The sequence below is a fragment of the Phalangium opilio genome, unplaced genomic scaffold (assembly GCF_054372755.1).
Source record: "Phalangium opilio isolate 3A_F unplaced genomic scaffold, DU_Popi_V2 ptg001388l_1, whole genome shotgun sequence".
Classification (NCBI taxonomy): domain Eukaryota; kingdom Metazoa; phylum Arthropoda; class Arachnida; order Opiliones; family Phalangiidae; genus Phalangium; species Phalangium opilio.
The window spans coordinates 482,815-501,234 of NW_028324257.1; the positions used below are offsets into that span (position 1 = coordinate 482,815).

At 41.2% G+C, this 18,420-nt stretch overlaps 2 protein-coding genes across 2 annotated transcripts; both read right to left on the reverse strand.

The window, feature by feature from the left end:
- Nucleotides 1–5,265: 5,265 nt before the first annotated feature.
- Nucleotides 5,266–6,558, reverse strand: LOC149583925 (uncharacterized protein F54H12.2-like). The gene has a single exon (XM_089863994.1). It carries the CDS (start codon nt 6,556–6,558, stop codon nt 5,266–5,268), a length of 1,293 nt encoding a protein of 430 aa, XP_089720120.1.
- An 8,818-nt stretch (nt 6,559–15,376) lies between these two features.
- LOC149583926 (uncharacterized) lies at nt 15,377–18,307 on the reverse strand. Its single transcript, XM_089863995.1, has 2 exons — nt 16,527–18,307; nt 15,377–16,445 (listed from the first exon to the last, which is right to left on the reverse strand). The coding sequence occupies exons 1-2, from the start codon at nt 18,305–18,307 to the stop codon at nt 15,377–15,379; spliced, it is 2,850 nt and encodes a 949-aa protein (XP_089720121.1).
- Nucleotides 18,308–18,420: the final 113 nt, after the last annotated feature.

Genomic DNA, 18,420 nt, shown 5'->3' on the forward strand with positions numbered 1-18,420 from the left:
ACTAGAAATACTACATTTACTATAGGCAAGAATTAATTTACTATAAGAATGCCTAAGTCACTAGATTTTACGCTTCTACTCTTACGCCGGTGTTAGTGAACAAGTGAGCCCCACCCCTTACATTTCCGTCATTGCTCCGCGCTTTCCTATTGGCTCCCGTGGGGATAGGTCATACAGACGCGATTGACGTATTCCGCATAGAGAAAAAAAACCTCTAGTAAAGTAAACAGAAAATGGAGGCTGTCAGCGGTGCTGAAACGGTTAGGGAATGGTTTGTAATTGCCATTAACAAGTTAGTTAAAGGTTTTGAACCTAACTTAATGGATTTTGAATAGGTGTCTCTACGTGAAAATCGTTCGTTCTATAATTGTTTCTAAATCGAATCAAGTGTATTATACTTACGATTTCGTGAGTACCAAAAACCAAACCAAGGCTTAACGAAAACGAAAAAAGAGATAGATGGTGATGGTGGAAAACATAAATAAGATAAAATATAAAGTCCCGCCTTGGTTTCCAGCCTCCCCCCCACCCATGAGGGGGGATTGTCGACTAGCACGCGCGCACCGGACGCTTTTTTAGGCCTTCTTATAGTAAATTCCTTCTTGTTATAGGAAGATTCGCAGCGACAAGTTTAAAAATCCCATATTCCTTTAAAAACCATTAATACATTATCCTTGTTCCTGAAGATATACAGACTAAGTAGCAGAGTCGAGCCACAGCGTCGTAGATCACGCGACTCGGTGAACGCAGGCTATTTTGCAAAATAACCAAGTCATAATTTTCAGGCTACGACCACGCTTAAAGTTAACAATTACATCAAAGTAAATCAAAAAATTACGAATATCATGCACGCCCCTACTGCTTGCGAACCATAGAAACGCCATGGCAGAACCGTTTGACCATTGTCTGTCGTACCGCTGCTATAGACCCTTTCTACGTAGAAAAAGAGATTTCAATCCTCAGTATCGGGACATACGGGGGGGGTTTGACCCCTCGCCGTCTCAGCTCTATTTATGATCTTTCCATCGACTCGAGCGAGATGGAAGGCAAAGTTTTACCCCCGTGTCTTTCCATGTCGAAGTGGCCTATTACATAATTCAGTTTAACCAAGAGTAAAAATCATAACGTCCCTATTGAATGTGCTGCCATTATTGAAATTTGCACTAAAATTAACAAAAGTTTTCACTATGGAGCGTTCAGGGCATGAACGGGGATATGTTAGCAACCTATTAACGACACAATGTCATACACGTACTCTCTTAAAAGTGATAATAAATGTAGTTATAAAATGTTTTCGGGGAATGGAATTGTGCTCGAAAACCCGAGATAAGCAAATTTTTAAAATTATTGAGAGGGAAAAAATTTACTACCAGTAAAGTAAGTTTATTCAATGGAATAGGGTGATGGAACATACTTTCTTAAGCATGTAAGTTTTAATTAAAAAAAAGTTTGAATATCTGCGCATTCAGTCAAGTGATTAACCTTGTTCTTATCGATACTTTTTAGGTCTTGGTTAAATCCAAGACGCGTTTTGATTAATGTAAAAGGTGAGCTAGTACAATTTCCCATAAAAATTGTTAACTTATTTAATTTATTTCCTATAGTGTCCCTTATTATTTACGCTGATTTTGAAAGCATTTAAAATCGTTATCAAACTTGCGCGAACAACGAAATTTTCTCCTCCACCACGAAGCTTTCGGAACACGTTGCCTGTGGTTTTTGCTACGTGGTGATTGGACCGGATGGTACGTTTCTAAGGTCTTATCGCTGTTTCTTTTGAATTCTAATAATTTTTACTAGGGGATCCCAAGCCACCCGTTACGTATCGCGGGTTAGACGCCGTCGAAATATTTCTAGAAAGTTTAATGATAGAAGCAGAGATAATAAGTCAAGTCCTTGAGGAAAGCATTCCAATGAATCTAACTCGGGATGAATTGGAAGCCAGTAAGAAGCCGACCCACTGTTATATTTGTGCTAAAATATTAACCGACTCGGACTGGGGCGTAAACGATCACTGTCATCTATCAGATGAGTTTAAATTCATAAACTACCTAATTTTGTATCGAATTTAATATCCATTAATTTTAAGCCGTTATCGCGGACGTGCTCATAACAGCTGTAATCTAAAGATGCGTCTTGGGAAGAAAATACCTGCAGTTTTGCATAACTTATCCAGATAAATAACATAGGTGAGGAGTCATAATCATAAATAACATGCCTCCCCCCTATTTAGGTACGATTCCCACCTGATCCTTCAGAAGATTGGTCTTTTTAAGGACGAAAATATAACAGTCATCCCAAACAATACTGAGACCTACATAGCCTTTGGTCTCGGGAAATTACAATTTATAGATTCGCTAAGATTTATGGGCGCGTCTCTAGACACTCTGGTGCAAAATCTAGCTATGGGCGGGGTGGATAAATTTCGTATCCTCAGCTCATTTTACAACACTGAGCAAGTTGATTTGACTCTCAAGAAATTGTCCTTCCCTTATGACTACATGGATTCGATGACGCGATTCGAGGAAATTGAACTGCCACCCAAAGAGGCCTTTTACAATATTTTAACAGACGAGCATATTTCCGATGAAAATTACCTTCACGCTCAAAATGTCTGGAAAAATTTCGATATCAAAAACATAGGTCACTACCTAAATTTAATATTTGTATTACAAATTATCACAAAATGGAATTTCTAGGCGATCTCCACGATACATACGTCCAAATTGACACATTACAGTTGGCGTGCGTTTTTGAGGAATTTAGAACAATGTGTCTCAATTATTACCGACTAGATCCCGCGCATTCCTATACGGGTCCGGGATTAGCTTGGGAGGCTGCCCTTTTGATGACGAAAGTAAATTTGGATATAGACATGCATCTATTTATTGGTATTTATTTCAATGCCATTATTTGTTACATGGTTTTTTTAAATTATTTTTCTTTAGAACGCGGAATTCGAGGGGGTGTGTTTCTAATTAGCAATAGATACGTTGAAGCCAATAACAAGTATCTTCCTAGCTTCGATCCCTCCAAACCGAGCAACTATATTATTTATTTGGATTTGAATAATTTATATGGTAACTAATCCACCTATAAATTTACTAGATGAAAACTAAACTTTTAATTAGGTACTGTTATGAGGGACTATTTGCCAATGAACAACTTCAAATGGGTGGACACAGATGATCTTCTCGGTTACACCAAGAAGCATATTTTGAATTTGACCGACGACTCCACACACGGGTTTATTCTAGAGGTTAACTTGGAATACCCCAAAAAAACTACATCGTTCCCATAACTGCTTCCCGCTCGCGCCCGAGACGAAGAAAATAACGTCTGACATGTTTTCCCCATGCTACAAACTACTCATGGCAAAGAATGGACTCCCTATAAAAGATACTTTACCGATGCTCGTGCCAACCCTGGAGACTAAACAAAACTATGTGGTGCATTATAGGAACCTAAAATATTACGTTTCCAAGGGACTGAAATTAACCGCGGTGCATAGAATATTATCGTTTGGTCAGGGACCTTGGCTAAGTTCCTACATTGACTTCAATACGGAGAAAAGGAAAAACGCTACCAACGACTTCGAAAAAGATTTTTTTTAATTAATGAATAACAGGTATAAATCGGCGTGTTTTCTGTAAAACCTCAACTAACATTTATTCTCATAGTGTTTTCGGGAAGACTATGGAGAATATGCGAAATCGCATTAATTTTACCATGGTTCAAACAGCTGAAATAGCGACCAAAAAAGCTTCATCCCCGACATTTGAAAAATTTATTATGTACCATAATGAACTGGTCGGCATTCAGATGACCAAAAAATCTCTAACCCTGAATCGTCCCATCTACACTGGTTTCTCCATGTTGGATCTCTCAAAATTATTCTTCTACAGATTCCACTATGACTATATCAAAGAACAATACGGCAATAAGGCAATATTACAGTTTACCGACACTGGTGAGTTAACAAAATGCAAACAATTTCAAACTAAACAAGATAATTTCCAGATTTTAGATAGTCTTATGTACGACATAAGAACGGAAGACGTGTACAGCGACATCCAGAAACATAGTGATTGGTTTGATTTCTCGGGATACCCCAAATCACACCCACTTTTCAGCGATAAAAATAAAAAAGTTCTAGGGAAAATGAAGGATGAGATGAATGGAGCGATCATCAACGGTTATTTTTGACGGGATAATTTCTTAACTTTGCGAATTATATTAATATCGTTTCAGTTAGAATTCGTGGGGTTGAGACCGAAGCTCTATTCAATATTATCCGAAGTTGGGGAGAAGAAAACGGCAAAGGGGATATGTCGCCGTGTTGTGAAGCGTTCCATTACCCATTCTGATTATCGCGAATGTTTATTCGGTGAAAAAAAGACTACTTGCGTTATGAAAAGAATTCTCAGCGATAAGCACAATCTCTATACAGTTAGACAAACAAAGAAAGCCTTATCACCTTGCGACAACAAAAAATACATACTCGCTGACGGTATCCGAACATTGGCTTATGGTCATTATTTCATTGAAACTTTTAATAAAAAATGTGAAGCAATGGAATAAATGAAAACAAATTTTAAAAAATCAGAATTTTATTGAAACGTTTTGTACATTAACTCCTTTATCATATTATGGTTTGTCATCCTACATGACGCCATTTCATTGACACATTCAATACAAAATGTAAAGCTTTAGAGTTGACAGATGAAGATGACATTTGAAAAAATAAACTTCATTTTGAAAAACATTTCCTTAAATATAATACACTTTTAGATCAGATTCATACTCCTATTCAGTCTTATTATATGATTATTGAAGAGCTTCGCGATCTTTAGATCATTTTGGCATTGGCTCCGGGAAAACCTACCCAAAAAGCTTTTTGTACTTTTCCTCCCACTTCTATGTATAACATACTAGGCGCTGTATTGTCCACAAACTTTACTATCGAGTTTTTGTAGTTGTCTCCTCCCACACGACCATTTCTTACAATGTTCCAATAAAAACAATCTTATACTAGGTATAAAATATGGCGACATGCCAAAGCTATCGAAATAGTAACCGACACGTAGGGCGTCTATATAGATGGAAACCAAGTGCGACCCCCTTCTATGGTGCTGGTCAAAGTTTATGATTAGAGACATTGGATATTTGGAAACCTTATGAGGTAGCCTATCCGAAGCAAAAACTCCTAAAACACTCGGGGTTTTGATAGAGTGTAATTTAAATTTACTGTATTTGTTGCAGACATTAATAATCGACAATCACGTTTCTATTTTTATCAACTTGAATCAAGCTTTGAAACTCGGCGTAAACGATACAAACAACAGCTTCGGGTAAAGCGGTTGCAAAGCCCAGATCTAAGCGTAATTGACCTTGTTTAACAATATTCCAAAAGTTTGAATCACTAGCCGAAATATCAGGGGTTAAATCGAAGGGATATAAGGTGTACCCATTAGCGTACTCGAAGGGGGATATATCGTTACCGTCGTCCTTATAATGAATATTACACCCTGAAAACAACGTGTGGTACTCTCTCATAAACAAGCTTTTAGTAAAATTCGGAGCTAACGCTTTAGAAGGTATCTGGCCGTTATCCACATACAAAGCTAAATGATTTAAATTGTAATTTTTAAAGTTAAAGGGGTTATGGGTGTAGCTACCCTTGAACGCCTTGTTGGAAACTAGTCCGATTATGACGCGAGTAGGGAGGGCACCTAGATATATATTGTCGAAACTCTGACTCTGCGTGTACGCTGACAAAGTTTTAGTTTTAATCTCTGTTCGCGTAAAGTTATACTGAGCAGCGCCTCTAGCGAGAGCAGCTTCATGCGCAAATAATATTTTAGGTGCCAGTTTAACCTTGCGTACATTTATACCATCTACTTTATGCATTATTTTACAACCAGCGAGGGTCGCGGTCTCTTTAAACATCAGCACAAATTCGTCTTTGTTTCTCAAGAAGCTCATTTTAACATCAACGGCATTCACCAGATATTCTGGTATATTAAATATGTCGCAAAATACGGGACAATAAAATTCGATATCCACAGATTTTTCGATGGCTTTCTTTCTAACGAGAAAACCACTACCAGTTAGATCGTCCATCTTTCCAGCCTCGTCTTTAACCCATCCAGCACAGGACAAATGAGTGCTTTTAGCAGCTGGGCCAAAGTTTAGGAGCGATTCGATGTAGGCACGATATGAGTAGTTGTTTGCCGCTGGTGTTACGAGGGTGGAGCCAAAATAGATTTCACAAGTTCGCCATAAAGAGTGAGCTGCGTTATTTACGAGAGCTACCACAGCGTCGTCCGGTAGAATACCACCATCATCTTTGGTCGCACTTAGTCTGGTGTAATGCATCGATTGCGCTAAATCCATGTAATGATCCCCGTTCCCGGGGATGTGGTATTCGACGGTAGAGCTGTCATTGAGTGCCGATAGGGGTTTATACCAGGTCCATTGTCCGTGTTCTATACTTTTCTGGGTAGGTGTTGGAGCAAAAATATAGAGTTCAGTCTTCAGAGCTTGAACGGAGAGCATTTTATCGTGAGAAAATGTCGCGTGGTTTCTTCTTTCCTCCCTTCAGAGTAACTGATAGTCTTTTCAGCTTGAGCCTCTTTATAACGCCCGACCCTTTCTGAGGGTTGACGATATTGTCCATAGTCTCGTTAAATCGACGCTTGGCAGCCGATTTTATATTCAGTCCTTCGGCTACATCACCTAATATTTTATACCCCATCGTAGCGGCTTTAACGCCTAGATATTTAGCGCCCTTAACTAATAACGGTCTAGCCCATCTAAACAAGCCCTTGAGCATGCCCCCTACCCCGTGACCTTTTTGGTGTGGTCTACCTGAAAAAACGCTTGAAACCCCTGCACCCACTTGGTCAAGGTAATACGACCGGTACTCGCAACGATGACCTAAGACGTCTGGTTTGGGCATGGTCTAAAATGTAGTTTACAGGTTGTCTGTCCGAACTCGAATGCCGTCGGTTGACCAAAACTCGTCCTTATATCTATTTCTAACGTCTCGAAATAACGTTTAGCAACTTTAACATAGTGAGGTGAATCGAACGTTTTAGTGACTATAGAGCCATGGGGTTTATCTTCAACACCGACAATACGAAGTAATGACGCTATCATATCGCCTACCAGTTCATTGCTTACTATATCGGAATAGACAAATAGCTGATCCGGTATGAAGTAATTTAATCTGGCGGGTACGTCGCTCCTTAAATTTATCTCGGATTGATCGGGAGGGCAACTAAGGGGCAGAAGATCCTCATTATAGCCAAGGACCGGGGAAAAGGTTATCGACGCGTTTCGTCTTACAAATACAACCACGTGATTGGTGAGGGGGTCGCTGATAAAAGAAAAACGAGATGCGTATTCCCACGACTCTAGGCTGCGGTACAGCTGTTTCAATAGCACGGGTAAACTGATATTATAACCGCCGGGTATGGTGAATATATTCCCTATGGGGGTGGGTTTTTTTTACGGTATCAACATGATTCACTACGCCACCATTCTTAAAAACCGCTCTGGAACTAGGAACGGTAGCTTGAGGATGAACCGTCGGCTTTTTAGGAGATATTTCAGTAACCGCTAACTCCATGTAACCTTCGCCTTCCTTAACATTATGAAAGGATACTGGATATATTATCTCAACTAGGGCAACCTCCCAATGTTTCCCCTCCAATTGTATACATTTTGATAGTTTGGTAGAGTAGCAGGCTGTGGTATTTTCGTAAATTTGCATACTAGCGTTGCTAGGAAGCGTTAGGTAGAAGGGAGACTGCATCTTGAGCGTAAATCCAACTTGACATAGACTCAAAGTAACCCAACCACTTTACAAAAATCTCCTTTCGTTTGTTTCGAGTACGTCTACGTAAAACCTTCTCGATCCTGTACATTACGGGTTTATCTATCGACTGGAGCTCCTTAGCATAAAACACGCCTTTTATAGGATGTTCATCCAATTCTTCCAGTCTGAATACAGGAGGGAATCTATCTATCTTTTCCGTAATCTTAAAAACTTCCATGGTAAAGTTATGTTCATACCCTTTCTCGAAAACCATCTTGTTTCGAGAAATTCTAACATTGTCCCCGACTTTCAAATCTAACGTATTAATACCCGCGACTTTCTGTTTAAAGTATTTTCCCTAGATAGTGTCAAAAACTTGATGTGCGTTAGTTTCCGTAACCTCGGAGGGGGCAATTTTAAGGTTGAGTGGAAGGAATTATTATATGCCTGAACCAAACCCGATAATACATTCACATTTCTCTTGGTATTATTATGGGTAAAGTACCTGTACATACGCCCCTTTGAAGTTTGATTAAAGCGTTCTACTAGACAAGCCTTTATATCGTCATTCTCGGTAGTGAAAAATGCCACCCCTTTGTCTTTTAAATAGGCCTGAAAAAGCTTATTCTTAAACTCTGTCTCTTTATCCGTTTGTAACATTGATGCTAGTGTATCCTTAAATATCGACTTGAATGCGGATACCATCTCCACGCCAGTTTTTGTTTTCATAGGTATTGCCCACGCCTTTCTGCTGAAACAATCAATCACCGTTAAAATATAATTATACCCGTCGTTATATTTAGCTAAGGCTCGCATATCATTTAAATCCGCCTGGTATTGCTCGCCTATATTGTGAACCATAACCTTGTTACGTTTAAACTTTCTAAAAACCCTTTTTTGTAAGGTATAAGAATCCCTACCCTTTAACCAATCTACCTCTTGTTGTCTCGAGACCCCCGAGGGTTTAGCTGCTAAGTGTAACTTTTCTACCCCTCCAAAACTAGCTTCGTGAGATGGGTTAAAATAAATTCCTTCTAGGATTTCGGGGACATTTTGTAGGAGAGCCATGGGATCCCTGTCAGTCCAGACTTTTTAATATTTTTCGCTGTAGTCTTTTTCTTAGTTGGAGGCTTGGAGATAGCAGATAACGGTTTATTTGTGGTGCGTAACCTAGACTTTAATGTCGGTGATTTTCGATTTGGTGGTCGGAGTTCCAGTGGTGCATGCTGAGCTAACAAGTTCGATACGGCGTAAAATCCTCTCGGTTTAGTGTTAGAGTACGATGTAGGTCTGACAAATTCTAAAACAATATCCCTAATATCCGATCCTGGGACTACAGAATTATTAACAACTACTTGTCCGTTAGCTAACCACCTAAGCGGTCCGGGGATATTTTCAATCTGATCCACTATCTTCTGAACAAGGGCTATATACTTAAGAGGAATATCATCCATCCAAGTTACGTTTGAACCCGATCTAGGGCTGCTCTCTAGCAATATCTGTTTTGGTTGCTTGGCTATAGTATGTAGATTAGTGTACCGATGTAAAGTCTGCTCGTATAGACGCCATTTTGAACTATCATCCAAATCCTATCGAACTAGAATAGAATTCATCTCACCGTCTAAACCTCTTACCACCTGTTTTTGGGGGTGGGGGAAGGGATCATCTTTGAGGGTCTCGCTAGGGACGAGTAACATTTTCTGGGCGTACTGCATAATTATGAATTATTTCCGGCTATCGCGCTGATAATCGTAGAAACGAGGGGGAAGAGGAACGAGAAAAATCCACAACCGTCTTGAACTAGAATGGCTCGTTTACGTTTCCAGGATAGTTTTTTACTGGCAATCTTCCTTAGTTTCCCCGAATGTTTGGCTAACCGAGCTTTTTTAGACGGGTTTAATTTTACTTTTCCTTGTAATGTATTATGTACACACTCTGATATATCGTCGATTAATGATTTCTTAGCACTTTCAGTAAAACTCGCCTCTGACCACGTTTTGATTTAGCTAAGACAGAGAGCAAATCTCTTTGCAAGCGAACAGCGTAAGTCATTCTTGAAGAATGCCGGATCGTGAGCGAGGCTTTCTAATTTATACCCTGGGGACGTACACGGCGCTCGACTCGTGAGGGAAGATCCCGGTTCTAACGCGATGGTTCTCCGGACATCGCTGATTCATATCAAGTTGTAGATAGCCGAAAGGGCTACTCGTAGCGTCTCGATACGCGTCGACCACGAAACGCCAGTTTTCAGGGAACATTTGTCTAGCAATTGTAGTCAAGTGTTGCTTAAGAGAAATATCTCGAGAGTCTTTAGATTGGTGAAATAAGTTTTGCGTGATGAAAATCACGCTCAGATTTCTGTGATGGGTACTTTTAATAATAGGGAACCGATCTGTCTTTTGTTTTCGGTCATTAGATCGTCGATTATCATGAGACAGGGATTACTATCGTTATATTCTTATAGGCAATGTTTCAACGCAAGAAAGCCAAATTGCGCTAGTTCAACTATAAAAAAGAGAAAGCGAAGAAATTTGTTTCATTGAGTAAATCTTAAAATTATTCAGGGCCGGATTAAGCATTTTTGCACCCGGGGCCGTGATAGTGTGCGCCCCCTTAAGTCGGAAAAAAGGAACAGTAGGTGTCGCTAAGGGGGAATAGTTTAACTCAATGCGCCCCCAACAGGCCTTGCGCCCGGGGGCCAGTGCCCGCTCTTCCCCCTTTAATCCGACCCTGAAATTATTGATAATTTATGAATTTTGTAGAAAGGAACATTAGGACGGAAATTACAGAACATTATTTAAGAAATTTATAAAAGAAATTAAAGAAGGAAAAAATGAAATTAGTAAAGAAAAAAGCAGCATTTTAAAAGACATTAAAACTGCCTTGGAAGAACGCAATGAAATTGAACACCAAAAAGCAAACTCAATTGAAAAGATAGCTTCAGCTTTCGTTGACATTTCAAAACATGTGGAAGCTTTTGCGCAAGTTGGGCTTCAGTTTCTTCGAAATAAATAACTATAATTCTATTTTAAATACCCGAAATAAGTCTTTCGCCAATAAGTCTTTCACCAAAACTTTTTTTGTAAATTTTTAAAAATAAAAACAAGATAAATTTGACAAAAAATTTGCATAAAAATTTTATTTTTTTTTTAGTTACAAGCACTATAGTTTTATCATTTTCATTCTTTAATCATGGATCTTTCGTGATACCATCACTGTAAAACTCTCCGTTTAGCCTTAGGTAACATGTATATTAACGGAAGCGCCGAACTAGATGTTCTCGTACTAATTGTCCACCACGGAGCCAATTGTCGTTTTGCCTGGGCACATACTCAGGAACATCAAATACCATAGCTCTCCTCTCAATTCTAACTTCCCTTCTTCGTAATCTAAGCCTTCTTCTCATCCTCCGTCTGGCATCATACGCCTCTTCTTCCGTGTCATCATCGTCAGACGTTTCTGTGTCTGTTTCCGAGAACTCGTCGTCCGATTCCCTATGGCCTTGATCACGTCGCATGTTATGCAGAGTACAGAAGCGTAAAATATTTAGGCAGCAATTGTTGGTTGGCAGTGATGCGTACAATGCAAGAGCAAGCAACTATTTACTTGCTTCAAAACCCCTATTGCGCATTCTACTTTTTGACGTGTTTTCATAAGAGCATTATCGTAGCTTCCTTCTGGGGAGCTTCTTGCTGTGTGTGTTATTGGAGTTAGTAGCCACGGTTTTAGAGCGTAACCTCTTTCCCCTATGAAATTATAGTTAAAATTAAAATGGAAAACGACGCAGTTGTGTTGAACATTATTTTCATACCAAGGAGCCAACAATCCTTTCTTCCATTAAAGTATTGTCTTTCGAGATGATTTGACAGTTTGGACATGCGTAAAACGTGCGAATCATGAGCTGACCCAGGAAGTTTTGCGTTGCAATTTATGATACGCATTTTATGGTCGCAAACATATTTTTAAAATTCGGTCATACAGTTTAATGAACTTAAACACACATGATATATTGGTAAGGTATCATATTTATAATTTGAACATTTAGAGAGTGAAACCCTTTACGGTTTACGTAAAGGTACTCTCGAAAATGCTCATCGTTGATCGATGGTGCAACAATGGCAATCTGCGCGCCATCAATAAGTCCAATCACGCCTGGAAATTGGGCTATTTTGCTAAATCTTTTGAAACAAAACTATTAACTAACAAAAGTACTTATTTGAAATTAAAATATAATAGATACCCAATTTTATCTCTCTTAATTTCATCATCGGTGACTGGAAATCTTATATATTCCTGCGCTAAAATATCAACAATAGCGTTGCTCACAGCTGTGACACACCGGCTTACAGTTGAGTGGCTCACAGCGAGAAAAAGGTCTTGCCCTATTGCTAATTGGTATGAGCCAAAGCAAAAAACCTTAAGACCGTCAAAATCTAAATGATATTTAAATGGTTATAAAACAGTTTTAGTGTTATGAATCCAATCTAAATAGTTAATCTAAACGGTTTAATTTCGGCGACCTCACGGAAGAGCAGTTTGGGATTCTGATTGCTCTCTCTCGGTTATCTCGACCTGAGGACGAAACTATCCGAACACGGATTCTGCAACGCTTAAACACAGAAGCCTCCGTGGCGCTAGAATCAGTTATCGAGGATATCCTAACTGTGGTAGCCACCAAATCTGAGCAGACCGTGTTTCAAAACCGCACGGCCCGACTTAATTTAGTCCAAAGGGGAAGCCATCCCGAAGCCGTGCGCGGTCTCGCGTTCCAAGGTCCGGCTCACCGACCAGCTCCGCAAGCGGAAGTGGATCTTTCAGACCACCACCGATGCGGGGAATTGAATTGGATCCGGGACTGCCCCTATACACATAACGTCTGTCACAAGTGCGCCAAGGGGGGCCACTTGGAAAGTCAATGCGAGAAGTGGCGGTTATATAAACAATTCCCCAGGAGGTCCCGCAGACGGGTCAATTGCCTCGCTGTTCCGACGTTACGCCTCAACTCCGTTCAGGGGTCAAGACTAATCACGGGGAAAATCTTAGTCAATGGAGTGCCTGTCGAATTCCTTATGGATAGCGGTGCAGAAGCTAAAATCATTGATGAAACGACTTACGAAGCTATAGGAAGACCGTCACTGCAACCCTGCGAGGATGTTGGCCTTCTCTTTGATGGAACTACTGCTTCCTTCCTTGGAAAGGGTTTGGCGACGATCCAACTTGGTCCCATCAAAGCCAAAGAGTCGTTCTTTCTGGCCAAGAACGGGGCCTTAAAACTTCTAGCTGTAGGAACACTGGACGTGTTCGGGCTCCTTGATCAACTACGACGACCGTTCCAGTATCTGAACCCTTGCATGCTACAGCGGCAGGAAGATGACCTCACGTCCCTGCGGAACGACTTCCCGGATGTCTTCGCAGATGACTTAGGCCGCTGTACGACAGTAAAAGCCAGTCTAGAGGTCATTGAGGGGGCAGTGCCTGTTTTTTGTCGGGACAGGCCAGTCCCATACGCTACACGGGAGGTGGTAGATGCCGAAATAGACCGATTACTTGCTCTGGGCGTTATTACACCTGTCGATCACACCGAATGGGCAGCGCCTATTCTGGTAATACGGAAGGCGAATGGGAAGACACGACTCTGCGTTGACTACTCCACGGGGTTGAACGAAGCTCTTCGACCAAACCATCATCCACTCCCATTACCAGAAGAAATTTTCTCCACTCTCAATGGCGGTCAAGTATTTTCTCAACTCGACCTATAGGATGCGTATCTCCAAGTCGAGCTGGGCGATCCGTCGAATGGTCTATGCGGAATCTCTACCCTCCGCGAAATGTTCCAGTTTCAAAGATTATCCTTTGGAATTAAGACAGCTCCAGCTATCTTAAAAAAGATTATGGACAACATGCTCGCCGGGCTACCCTTTTATTGTATATTGCGTCTGAGTATTAGTTGGAGCCTAAATAATCTAACTATAATGAGCTAATAAAATAACTAGTCAGTTAATTAATGACATAAAGTTTAATTGTGCTGAGAGGCTAATACGTTACAAGAAATACTAATCTTAAGACGAGCGTAGTGTTTTCCCCGTTCCGGTGTAGGGCGCGTAAATCGCGTGACTCTATAAACAAAGGAGAGATAATATCTCGTCTAGACTTATATCCGAGAATGGGAACGCTAGCGACAAATAGGTTAAGGGGATACGAAAACACAACACTCCTCCCAAATTAAATTGAAAATACCAGTTATACAAGTTATGATAATACAATGTTTACATTTTTAAGAGAACAATAACTTGTAAATATTTTTTTTTCTTAGTAACAAAAATTTATCACCCGTTACTTTACGGTACAAATATATAAAATAATATTTTTTTTTAGTTTTAATACTGCGAATTACGAACTTTTAATTCGTCATTAATTGATGAGATCAGATTTCTTTAGTAATCTCTAGTCCGGGTGTTTGTGTCATAGGTTTAGGGGTAGGAACTTTAGGAGTACCCGTTTTACGGGTTGGTTGGTCCGGAACGTTAGAATTGTCCGGAGTAGGAACTGGTGTTGGGGAGATTGTCACGTTGGTTGTTTGAGCTCTTGGGCTGACAAGTATTTGACTAGAATTTGGTTCAGGACTTTCTTGGCGTTCAATTAGCTGGTCCTGGTGTCGTTTCCAAATCATTTGGTCAGGAGTTTGAATTCTATAAGAAACTGGTCCTGTACGTTTTATAACCGTAGCTGGTGTCCAACTAGGTTTTACGGTACAATAGTCTCGTGCAAAGACTGTGTCTATAACTTCGTAGGTTTTGTTGTTCACTGTGTTTCTTCTTAAAACTTGAGATGTTTGTTTAATTCTTACAGTGGTGTTAATGTCCGGTTTGATTAGACTTAGTCTTGTTTTCGGGGATCGTTTGAGAAACATATTTGCTGGAGTTTCTCCTGTTGTAGAGTGAGGGGTATTTCTGTACGTAAGTAGGAAGTCATCTAGTTGTTGTTGAATAGAAGGAGCTGTTGATGTATGTTTGAGATTCCATTTCAACGTTTGTACGAATCTTTCGGCCTGTCCATTTGTAGATGGATGAAACGGGGCCGAAAAGACGTGTCTTATTCCGTTAGTGGAGGTGAACTTTTCAAATTCAGAGCTACTAAAGCATGTTCCATTATCGCTTAAGATCGTCTCAGCTAGTCCAAAGCGTGAGAAAATGTTAGTGAGGGATTCAATGGTCTGTTCCGATGTAGAGGTTTAGGATATATAGACCTCTGGCCATTTTGAATAAGCGTCAACTGCAACAAAGAACATGTGATTTCGAAATGGTCCCGCATAGTCTATATGGAGGCGTTGGAGAGGACGGTCGGCATGAATCCATGGGTGTAAAAGACCCTTGACTGGGTTCTTGCTGAGTGACTGGCATTCATTGCAAGATTTAACCTTTTGTTCTAGGTCCTTATCTATTCCTTTCCAATAGACAAAGCTGCGGGCGATTCCTTTCATATTAACAATTCCTTGATGGTTGCGGTGAAGTTCTTCCAAGACCTGTGGACGACATTTATGCGGGATAACCACCCTCATTCCGCGCATGAGGCAGTTTGTGTAACAGTCAAGTCTTCTTTTCGTGCATGGTAAAACTTGAGATCCTCATCCTCCTCCATGTCCAACTTACGGGGCCAACCTCGAAGGGTATAGTCCATGACCTTGGACAGCAGGGGATCTGTGCGGGTAGCGGATGCTATAACCCGACTAGTTACAGGCAAACAACTGAGTTGATTGATTTGGATCAATTCGGCCCCATCGTCTTTGTCTGTGACCGTGACGGCAAGAGGAAGACGCGACAGTGCGTCAGCGTTGGCATGAGAGTTCCCCGGTTTGTACTTGATTGTGTAATTATGCGCCGCGAGCATAACTGCCCATCGTTGAATAGGAGAAGCGGCCAAAACCGGAAGACCTGTGTGATGCCAAAAAATCTTCGTCAAAGGGCGCTGATCCGTAAATAGAGTGAAATGTTGTCCATAAAGGTAGGAATGAAACTTCTTTATTCCAAAAATAATAGATAGAGCCTCCTTTTCTACTTGAGCGTAATTTTGTTCCGTCTTAGTCATAGTTCTAGAGGCGTAAGCTATGGGTCGTTCATCTCCATTTGGCAAAATGTGGGCCAACAGTGCACCTACTCCGTAAGGTGAGGTATCGCAGGACAAAAGTAATGGCCATGCCGGGTTGTAATTAACCAATACGTGGTCGGAAGACAAGTCAGACTTGATATCGTCAAACGACTTTTGACATTCTTTTGACCAGATCCACGGAGTGTCTTTATGCAGTAGGCGGTGTAATGGATACAATTTTAGACCAAGATTTTGGATGAACTTTCCATAGTAATTTACGAGTCCAATAAAGGTACGTAGTTGAGATACATTTATTGGAGGGGGTGCGTTCTTGATAGCGTTTATCTTCTTAGGCGAAGGATGTAGACCTGTAGCGTCAATTATGTGTCCTAGACCTACTAAGGAGTCCACAAAGAATTGACATTTCTCCTTTCTTGCTTTCAAACCGAATTCTGCCAGACGAGTAAGTACTTTATCCAAATTATCTAGATGGGCTTCGTCGGTTTCGCCAGTTACTAGGATGTTATCTTGGAAGTTACTTGTTTATTTCAGTCCAGAGAGAACTTGTTCTAACACCTTTTGAAATATGGCTGGCGATGAAGCAATGCCATAAGCTAACCGATTAACTCGGTAGAGTCCCTTTGAGGTGTTTATCGTTAGGAGTTTGCTAGTTTCTTCGTCTACTTGCACTTGCATAAAAGCTTCACTTAGGTCGATTTCTGTGTACCTTGATCCTCGTGATAGTTGTTCGAACATTTCCTCAATGCGAGGCATCGGGTGCTGTTCCACTTGCAAAGACTTGTTGACAGTGACTTTGTAGTCGCCACATAGGCGAATAGTGCCATTTGGTTTTACAATAGGAACTACTGGCGTAGCCCAATCGCTGAAATCGACTGGTGTGAGTATGTTTTCACGTTCAAGGCGTTCTAATTCTTGTTCTACTTTCGGTCGAAGAGCGTAAGCTACCGTACGGGCCTTACAAAAGATGGGTTTAACGCCCTCGCGAAGATGTAGATGCGCTTTGAAAGACTGTAGTTTCCCAATTTCAGGACCGAACACATTCTTGTGCTTTTCTAATATTTTGTTTAGTTGGGTCTTGTAGTCCGTAGGGGACAGAGTTGCGACTTTTCCTCTAGTACCTAGTAATTCTTTCCAATTGAGAGTTATTTTTCCCAGCGAGCTCCGTCCAAAAAGTGGAGTTCCGTCCCCTTCCAACACGTAAAGCAATTCCCGAGTCTCCTGGGAGCCGTAGCGAACCTTGACGGACATGACCCCTGCGGGTCGTACTGATTCCTTGGTGTAGGTTGATAGTCTCTTGCGAGTAAAGTCTAAAGGAATATGTCCAAAAAATCTGTCATAGACCTGTTTAGAGATGACGGAAACCGAAGCGCCTGTATCCAATTCCATAGATAGCGGTTTGTCGTTTATTACTAGATCAACCATGATCGGCGAGTCCTCCCCAATTGCTAAAGAACGAAGTTCATAGAGAGAGCTTTGGAAGGAATTATCGTCATCCGATTCGGAACCAGTGGTTTTGGGCTCAGAGTCCAGCGAATGTACGGGAGTTTTACGGGAAGGTGTGGAGCGTTGGTGCTTAGAACGAACGTCGCAGACGCGAGCAATATGGCCATGACGATGGCATCGGTTGCATTTGGACCTTTTAAATCGGCAAGAGGTGTCCGTGTGGTCAGAGCTACCACAGCGAAAACACGCGGGACGACCCGTTTGCGAATCATTACGTGGCGCTGAACCAGAAACTGAAGAGCGCGGGGGTCGCGAGAAACTTGAGGTAGCGCGAGCCAGACGAAAAGGAGTGCGGGTCGGACCAGAGCGAATAGCATGTACCGGGTTGGCAACTGAAGTGGTAATTGAACCGTGCAATTCACGAGTCTCACGTGCCGCCGTTTCCATTGATACCGCAATATCGACCGCTTGTTGAAAAGTCAAAGAGCTTTCTGAGAGAAGGCTTTTCAAAATCGCGTCATTTGCCAGACCAGATATAAATTGGTCGCGGAGAGTATCGTCTAAAGTGGCTCCGAAATCGCAACGGACGGACAAGTGTTTAATTTCCGCAACAAAGGCGGACACAGGTTGAGACGCGGACTGACGACAGCGGTGAAATCTAAAACGTTCGGCGACGAGCAAAGGCTTAGGGCACAAATGATCACCCAAAATAGTTTTAAGTTCTGCGAAAGTCTTCGTAGAAGGAGCCGCGGGAGCGGTAAGGTTGCGCACTAACGAATAAGTCTTCGGGCCTAACATGGTTAAAAACGTGGCTACCTGTTTTGCAGCAGGGACATCGTGGGCAACAAAATACAGTTCGATGCGTTCGATGTAGGTTGGCCAATCACAAGAAGAAGCGTCGAATGGTTCGACGGACGAGAGCGAAGAAGCCGCCATTTTGTAGACAGCGAAACAGGGAGGGTTCGGTAAAAAATATCTCCGTCGCCAGTTTATTGTATATTGCGTCTGAGTATTAGTTGGGGCCTAAATAATCTAACTATAATGAGCTA